Raw genomic sequence first — 8,831 nt, 5'->3', positions numbered from 1 at the left:
GCGGCACAAAGGGCGAGTCGCGACACGCACCCGTCCCCCTCCCAGCTCGGGGTGGCCCTGGGTCCCGGGAGGTGGGGGAAGCCCCGGCCGCCCCGCCCCTCGCCCCTCGCCCCCCTCCCCCGGGGCCGGCCCGCGCTCGCCGCCTCCGCCCCCGCCCCGTCTGCGCGTCCTCCCGGGGAGGGGTCCGGGGGCGCGGCGCCCCACATAACACTCCCCCTCCTGCGCTCGGAGCCACCCCTCTCCCCTCCCTCCTGCGAACACCACCGCCTCCCCCGCCACCGCCGCCACCTCTCCCGACGCGCCGCAGCTCGCCGCGGCTGGTGGGCGGTGCGCGGATCGTGCGCGCCGGGGGCGCCAGATGTGCGGTCCCGGCCGCCGCCAGTGACCCAACCGCAGCCCGGGCGGGAGCCGGCCGCCTACCCAATGCTGCGGGGGCGACCTTGAGCGCGCCCAGGTTTCCCTCGGCGGGGAGCCACACACCGCGAGCGCCGTGCCCTGTCCTGCCCTCTCCGGCCCGGCTCGCCCCGCGTTCGGACATGGAGGGGGCCGCTGCGCCCGCGGCCGGGGACTGCCCGGACTTGGGGCCGGGGGCTCCGGGCTCTCCCCCGGAGGCGGGGGCGTGGGCGACAGCAGCCCCCGCGGCGGCGGCTCCGGAGCCCAGGAAGCCGCACGGGGTGAAGCGGCATCACCACAAGCACAACTTGAAACACCGCTACGAGCTGCAGGAGACTCTGGGCAAAGGCACCTATGGCAAAGTCAAGAGGGCCACCGAGAGGTTTTCGGGCCGAGTGGTGAGTTGGGGGGAAACCCGGGGGGCTCGGGCTAGACGCGGCTGGGGACCCAGCGCGCGCGCGGCGGGGTCTGGGGCGCAGAGGAGGGTCTCTTGTCCGAGAGGGGGCTTCCCGGGAACCCCCAGACAGATTCCTCACTCTCCCCCCAGCTCCCCGTGGCTCAGGCGTGTCTTTCTCCCGAAACACTTGTTACATCCTGTCTGCGCATATTTTGGGGGTTTTGATCCCATCAGCAAAGTAGTGTTTATGATTTGCAAACACTTTGCAACGTCGGGACCTTTGGGGTCTCCCTCGCGGGCACGCATTCATTCCCTGGAATGCCTTATTGCTTTAACTCCAGACAGAACCACAAACTCAGCTCGGAGCTGTTCCCCCAAGCCCCATGTCCTGTAGATGAATGAGACCCCCCTCCCCTGCATCCTCCCACTCCCCGTTACCGCGATGCTGCTGTCACTGCAAGGGAGGACGCACTCCTGCCTGTTTTTAAGAGAGAAGGTTAGGGGACAAAAGTAAAGGCTGCTGCATGCCTGAGGGTTGTGACAGTTTGTTGCTGGCTTCTGGGAGGACTGAAATGCCTAGGGCATGGACAGCCACACGGACGTTGAGTTGCAGACTCAATTGCATTTCAGGCCCTGGTGCAGGGCTACTACATTGCTTAAGGGGTCTGCCCCAGCCACCCCCACTCTTTGTGACAGCTGAAACCCTGCCAGGGTCCCAAGACCATTTACACAGCCCCAGGTAGCGCCTCGAGTGCCTTGGGGTCTCTGCATTGTCCCAACCTCCGTGTGTTGTCATTTTCCTTTCTGCAGAACGGGCCCTTGAAATCCACACTGCTTGTGGCTGGAGGTTTGGGTTCAAAGTGACTGACTGTTGCAGAAAGATTTTGTGTGGTGTGTGGCAGGATATTAACATGGTTCTTTGATTTGCAGCATATCAGATGGATTTTAATCGATTTGGGGCCAAAGTCAGGAACTAATTATGGGACTCCTTGTATACACTTTTGGGGGCTGTTTCAGGTCCCAGGTTGATTATAAACTTAACAAATGACCATAGGGAAAAAGCAAAATGGACTGTTGGATGAAGTGGTAGGTTCATGTCAGTATTTTTCTTTTGCATCTTTGCAGGGACAGTTCTGTGGACAAAATGGGGCATCAGTCAGAAAGTTCAGCCCCCCAATTCTCAAATATTTGGTTACCTGGGTAACTCCCTCATTCTAGGCTTCACTCTTTGGGTTGATACGGCTTTATCCTATAGCCTAAAAAAGTCTGTTATAGGTTAATTGGAAATTTGAGAGATTGTACCTTGTATTTTTAAGCTGTCGCCTCTCAACAAATTCCATAGCAAGCAAGTCATTGAGAGGGCAGGTGCCATTTTTGTAGGTTGAAAAATTTCAAGAGGAGATGGTTGTAAAGATGACCTTTGAGGAGCACACTTGCAGGTCTGTGGAAGAGGAGGCTGAGAAACGTGCGCTTCATTCATGCTTTTCGTCTGAGGTGATATTCCCCAGGCTGGATGTTGAATAAGCAAAAACTAAGCCTAGCTCCTTGCTCATGTTGTCTTAATAGCTGTTGAAGAATCGCGCTGGGAAGTTGGAAAGCGGAGTAATGAAAACCAGACGCAGTTGGAGCTGCAGGTTGAGGATGTGAGCTTGTGAGGGGTTGAGTGGTGAGGGTGTGTCTGGGATTTGTGAGGGGACACAGATACCAGAAACCTGGGGAGCTGCTACTAACTGCAAGAGTGAAAGCTTGTCTTATGGCAGACATCTTTCCGAGCTTCGCTGGGGCCTCAGGTATTTGTCTTGCTGTCTGATCCACGGACTAGGGTAGAGTGAAAGGGATTGCATCAGTAGACGGGAGCCTGCCTTTCTCTTTTGGTGGGTGTCTTTCCCTTTATTTGCAGAAACTCTGAACATTCCGTCGGGATTTAGTCGAGTGGCCACTAGGGGGCGCCCTGAGAACGGAAGAGGCTCATTTCACAGCCGCAAGATTTGAGTCCTGCTCTGGTATTGTCCAGTCCTAGTTCAGTTTCCCATTGTGCTATTCATTTCAGCTCCATCTCATGTTTTACTCAAAAATTATGCAAAGATTTTGAATCTGGTAGCATATCCACATCCAGAAACTGGCAATCCCCAGACTGCTTTCTACTTGGTAGATAAACTTAGGATGTTAGCAAAATCATCTGGTGAAAACCCTGCATTAAGCAGATGGGAAAACCGAGGCTGGGTGAAGGGAAGGCTTCCTTGGCCTCAAGTCCTTCCCCTGCTGGGCACACTGCTCACAGATGGTGTCAGAACTTAAGTGAGAAACAGGAATTGTCAGGTGGAAAATTCCCTGTGCCTGACTGGACAGAAAATAAAACAAACATCAAAAAAATTGGTCAGCAAGTTGTTCTTGCCTGTACAGTGCTTGGTGACTCAGAAGCTGTCAAGAGCAGCAAGGAATTTTCATCTGAAGTGTGAACTTGGAGTTTTCTTCTGGTTCTAAGGATGCACTAAACATCCACAATTCGCTTTTGGGGTGCGGTTTAGGAGAATTCAGAGCACGCTGTCTCATTTCTACCTTTTAGGCCTTTGGGTAGAACTGTGAAGTGATGTTTTATTTTCGTTTGTACCCACGCCCTTCAGAGCACTTCCCAAGAGGAGCTGTGACTTTCAGCTCCTTTGCCAATGCGAGTGGCGGAAATCGGGTGCTGGGTGTCAGGCTCCATGAGATGCTGTGAAATCAGCCCCCCTGAGACAGAGAAGTGTTTAAGAATAAGAATGTTGTGGCTTTTCATTGCACGTCTGCAAGGGCCTTCTGAATCAAGCAAAATACCACGCAGCATCAACGCTCCGTGAAAGGCAGTTCCGTAGAGAGTTGCAGAGTCTGGAACTTGGAGTTGGCTAGTCCAGCCCTCCGCGTGGTCCAGGCATCTTCCCCTCTTCATCCCAAATGTAGTCTTGCTGCTGCTGCCCGAGCATGTCCACGAGAAAGGACTCAAAGTGGCTTCTTCCAGAGATTAACAAGCCCCACAAAGGAGGCACTCTTGCAGAAGGGCTAAGAGTCCTGGCTTACATTCAAGTCCTGACTGATCCCTGATTAGCCTTGTGACTTTGGGCAAGCTATGTAACTTTCAGAAACCTCCACTTCCTCATCTGTGAAATGGGCTAATATAGTACCAACTTCATGGACTAGTTGTGAGAATTGAATAAAATAACCTATAGAAAACCTCAAAAAGGGAAATTAGCAAATTTACTTTCCTCTTTTAAAAGATGTTTTTTCTCATATCACTTGGACTTTCATTTAGATTTTAAGACCATCAGAGAGGCATGATGCATTGGACAGTTAACTCACTCAGAGGGAGGAAGGCGAAATCATCAACTTTTCAGGTTAATTAGGGAAGTGCACCCATAGGAAGCCACGACAGTCAGCCAGATTCTGATAGGATCTGAACACATTGCTAAGGCCTTGAATTTGGGCTTTGTTTATTGCACAACTTTCGTTTTGATACAGTTTCAGGCAGGGCTGTGTAGTGAGCCCCAATGTTATAACATGGCATTTTCTTTGAGCCAAACTCCCTGGACCCTCAGGCTGCACAGAGCATTGCCAAAAAATTCAAGGGCAAAAACAAACAAGGTTTTGGGGAGAGGTGTTATGCGATCATCTCACCGTCAAGGGCTATGTTCAACTCTCCCTCTGCACCAGGTTAGCTCCTGTGAGCAGCAGTATGTGACGTGGTGTGAGCAGGAAGCAGGTCTCCGGGAGGGGTCTGGCATGGGAGTGGCAGGGCTGGCGGGCAAATCGTGCCCCCAGTTTGCTATGGTGCATAGGTGATGGGGCATCCTTGCCCAGCAAAGGAACTGATTTGACTAAAAACGGGTGTTTTAAGCACTGGTCCAAAGTTATTGATAGCCTGGTGCTGGAAAATTGCAGATCGGGGATGCAAATTAGTAAGCTGGCCTGGCGTGGCTGTCATACGCATGGTGGCTGAGGTGCCATGTTGCAGCTAAGGCCCAAACCCAGTTTCAGGGAGTAAGGGACTTTGGCAGACACGTGGTCCAAACTTCTCATCCTTGAGGTGGGAAAAATAAGGCACAGAATTGTTAAGTGACTTTTCTGAGGTTGCACAGCTGGTGAGTGACTGGGCTGGGTCTAAGAAACCTGATTCTTAGTTTGGTATTTTTCCATCACTCATTTAATAAATCTTTACTGGAGCAAGACACGAGCCTCACTCTTAAAGAGCTTATAATCTAGTAGCAAAGATGAAATGTACTTACAACTATTGAACTAATTCTGCTCAGTTCAACAAAGATTTATTACCATCTGCCATATGCTTCTCACCATGTTAAATTCTGGGACATACACATGGATAAGACCCGAGGAACTTACAGTCTGGTGGAAGAGACAGAGTGAGCAGTTGCTAGGCCATGGGTACCTCTTCTATGCAGGAATTGATTACTTCTGGAGATTTTCAAGTTGGAATATAGCTCATCGAAGATCAGTTCATTAAATTGAGTTCCGTGCTAGACAGGAACACCCCCTCCTGTATTGCTGCTGCTGCCGCTGTTATTACTACCAGCGGATACTTTTGAGAGTTTGTGGTGTGTCACGCTGTGCTAAGTGCTTTGCAGACATTTTCTGATCGTCACCACGATCCTAAGAGGTGCGCACTCTTGTTAGACCCATTTAACCAGTGGGGAAAGCAGTGCTTGGGGAGGTTAAGTAACTTGCCCAGGATCAGATAGCTAGGCAGTGTCAGACAGGTTTATCTATGTTGAGACCCATTGCTGCTGGTGAAATGGAAAACCTTCTTTTTGATGCACAGCAGGTGACCTCTGGATTTGGGTGCGGTGTTTCACTCATGTGCCAGAAGATTAGCCATGGGGAGGTTCTTCTTCTGGGGGGGGTTTCTTGTTGTTCAGGAAGGGTATAGAGAGAGGGCGTACTGTAGGATTAGGGAGGGCAAGGGCTGTTGAAGATGACCCTTGATTTGGGTTTCCGAAGACTGAAATATGGAAGCTTTCGGGCAGAGGGCAGATTCCAGGGTGAGCAGGCTAGATCTCTTGGAATGCAGGGTGTATGCTGGGACATAGTGGGAGGCAAGGTTGGTGATATGGGATGGGGGGAATAATAATACCATTTAATAATAATAATGGTACTAATAGCGGCTAATTCTTCTTGAGCGCTTCTAACGTGCCAGGTCCATTTAACTAATTTAATTCTCGTGACAATCCTGCAATTGTCTCATTTCCCAGATGAAGAGACGGAGTCACAGAAGGGTTCGCTAATTGCCAGGGTCACACGCAGCAGCAGAGCCAGGGTCTGGACCCAGGCAGCGTGAATGCAGAGACCTTGGCCAGCTCCCTTCCTCTAGATGGGCTGAGCTGGGCGCTGATCGCAGCGGGCGCTCCGAGCCCATGGGTCTGGTGTGCCGGCTTGGAGCAGGGAGCCAGCCTGGAGGTTTTCGCAGGGTTGAGCTGTGAGAAGATAAGGCTCAGCACGGTGCTGGGGGAGAGAGACCTCTGCTTGTTGGGCCACGGATCTGTTTTCATGAAGCAGGTCAGAGAGCTCTCCTCCTGGGCACACACTTTGTTCTTTGTGCCTTCAGCAGCCTCAGGTTCTGGAATCCCTAGGGGGCCTCGGGAGGTCAGCTGGTTTACTTCCCGGCCTGCAGACAGAAATGCACCCACCCCACTCCAGGAGGTCTGATCTCACTTCCTCCTGGGAAGCCGCAGGAGATAAGGGTTGAGTTGAGGTGTCTTGGCTGCTGGGAAGCCCCTTCTAACCATCTTGGACCTACTGTCTGTGCCTAGCAGTGTGCCAGGCACATAGTAGGTCCTGCGCACAGGCTTGTAGGGTGGCACAGAAGGGAATACAGCGAGTACAGTGAGCGAGGGACTGTTTTAGGAGGTGTGGAGGCTGGAGGTCACCACCCCCGACCTCAAGCAGCTTTCCGATTTGTGGGCAAGGAAAGACAATGGCTGGAAATGAATGGCGGGTTACGTAGCAGAGTCTGCAAAGCCAGGCAGACCCTTCCCTGCACGAATTCTCTTTCTGTCACATTTGCTCATGCGCTTGTTAGGGGGGAGAGAGCCTTCCTGGCTGTGGCTTCCTGTCCTCAGTGGCTCTGGAGTCAGACAGCCTAAGTCTCATTTGTCTTTCCCACATGAAAGTCCTGGAGCATCTGTAAGTTATGATTTGTGAAGTATCTGCTTTAAAGCAGAACGCATTTATCATTCCGCTGGCCCAGCCGCCACTGTACAGCGCAGGAATGAGAAGATCCCAGGCCCCGGCACAGGAGGGGCTGGGCCAGATGACCCACCGTGAGTGGAGTCTGGCTGTATTGATAAAATTCTCTGGAAATGGTCCAGAAGCAGCCAGATGTTGACTTCACGGCGAGGCTCTCCGGTAAGCTGTTAACTGCATGTTAAACCGGGGCTGGGCTGAAGATTCCCCGTGATGAGCACACATCCTCCGCTGGGGTTGGTACCCCTTTTCCTTTCAATCTGGCAGTAAACCGGGTGTATTTCATGAGGGCTTCCTAAAGTGCCCAGGACAGTGGGAAGTTTCAGAGCAGAATATGACCTGCCATCGAGGTCCCGAGAACTTAGTTGGGGCGTGTCATGAACGCATCTGGAGGAGTCTGAGAATGATGCAAGGGAGTATATAAATGAGGAGAAAGAAATCATGGCTGTACAATCAGGCAGACTTGGGTTCCTTTGCCTCCCTGCGGCTCGGCAGCTGGAGGATCCTGGGCAAGCCGCACGTTTCCTCTGAGCTTTTGTTTTCTCATCTTGAAAATGTGGCGACCAATATCCGACCAAGTGCGATTGCCATGAGAAGTAGGATTTGGAAGCTTGCAACGCAGATCCTGTGCATAGTATCTTGAAAACCAGAGCCGGTATTACTACTTTGTTGAGAAGTACTAGCGTCGAGCACCTGGTGGCCTTCTTATACCAGGTCGTGGCTGTCCCTGCTTTAAACCCTCCCATGGGTTGCTGAGGACTTAAACTCTGAATCTGCCACATCCTTCAGGTCCTGACTGGCTGTCCAAACTCTCACTCCCTTGTCCTCCTGTCTTGGCCCTGTGTCGGTTTCCTTCAGAGCTTGTGGGTTTGATGCTTTGTCTGTATACAGCTTCCCCTTCCTCCCCCTTTAGAAGGGAAGCAGGGTCACTGTCTGACCACAGCATCCTGGCCTGTAGCCGGGTGCCAGGCATACAGTAGGTGTTCAGTAAGAATGAATGAATGGATGAATGAATGCACGAATGAACAGCTGCATCGAGAGTGCACCAGCAGTCCTGAGAAGGTGGGGAAGGGCCCTTGGGTGACCCTGCTCTGGGTCACCCCTCTCCTTACCACCAGGTGGACCGCGGTGGAGGGCCCAGCGCGGCCAGGTGCGTCTCCATTGTGGCTCTGAACGGCTGGAGGGAGGAGGAGGGAAGCCGGTTCCCACCCCTGGCGGCTGCTCCCCGTGGTTCTTTGGAGCTCTGTGGCCTCCTTGGGTCACTCCCACACTTCCGGGAGTCGCCCGCCCCCCATCTGAGAATCCCTGGTGATCAGCTCTGCAGAGCAGGCAAGCTGGAGACACGAAATGCATTTGCAAGATTTTCAAAACATTTTCTCCCTGGGCTGTAAATCAAGTACTTAAGGAATTGTAAACCGGCTGGAGTGCGGAGTTTAATGTATGTCTGGAAAAAACACCATCGCGATTTGCCTTTTAACCTCGAGAAAAGAATGCCACTTCGCTTACTTTCATTAGAGGTATTGAGAGGCAGCTGGATATTTCCAGTGGGAGGGTGCTAAGAGGCTGCTGTGGTAGGTTCCCTCCGTCCCTGGAAGGGGAGGGGAAGGGCGGTGTCCACATGGCTCAGGGCGCAACTTGCAACGCTGTGGCCAAAGGGAGTTTAAAAAGAGGGAGCTGCTGCGTTGTCAGTGTTTCCTTAAGTCCCCGGTTCCCTCTCGCTGGTGTCATGCTCCGCGTAGCTCACGTGGCTCGAAAGCCGCACAAGCAGTTGATGGGTGCAGGTTGGAAGGAATCCTTGCTGGCTGTTGTCATTTCA

General features: G+C 52.5%; 1 protein-coding gene across 2 annotated transcripts in view; it reads left to right on the top strand.

Annotated features, from left to right (window-relative positions):
* The first annotated feature begins 304 nt into the window (after window positions 1-304).
* Window positions 305-8,831, top strand: part of NUAK1 (NUAK family kinase 1) — a 69,250-nt gene continuing 60,723 nt past the window's right edge. The window contains exon 1 of one of the 2 annotated variants that reach the window (XM_029206513.1): window positions 305-791. In XM_029206513.1, coding sequence (XP_029062346.1) covers window positions 537-791 — 255 coding nt within the window. In that variant the 5' untranslated portion in view covers window positions 305-536. The remainder of the gene's footprint in view (window positions 792-8,831) is intronic. The other variant, XM_029206514.1, reaches the window with a different exon arrangement.

Source organism: Monodon monoceros, unplaced genomic scaffold, assembly GCF_005190385.1.
Source record: "Monodon monoceros isolate NGI ecotype Baffin Bay Population unplaced genomic scaffold, NGI_Narwhal_1 Super_Scaffold_6, whole genome shotgun sequence".
NCBI lineage: Eukaryota > Metazoa > Chordata > Mammalia > Artiodactyla > Monodontidae > Monodon > Monodon monoceros.
This window is presented reverse-complemented; position numbering and strand designations above follow the sequence as displayed.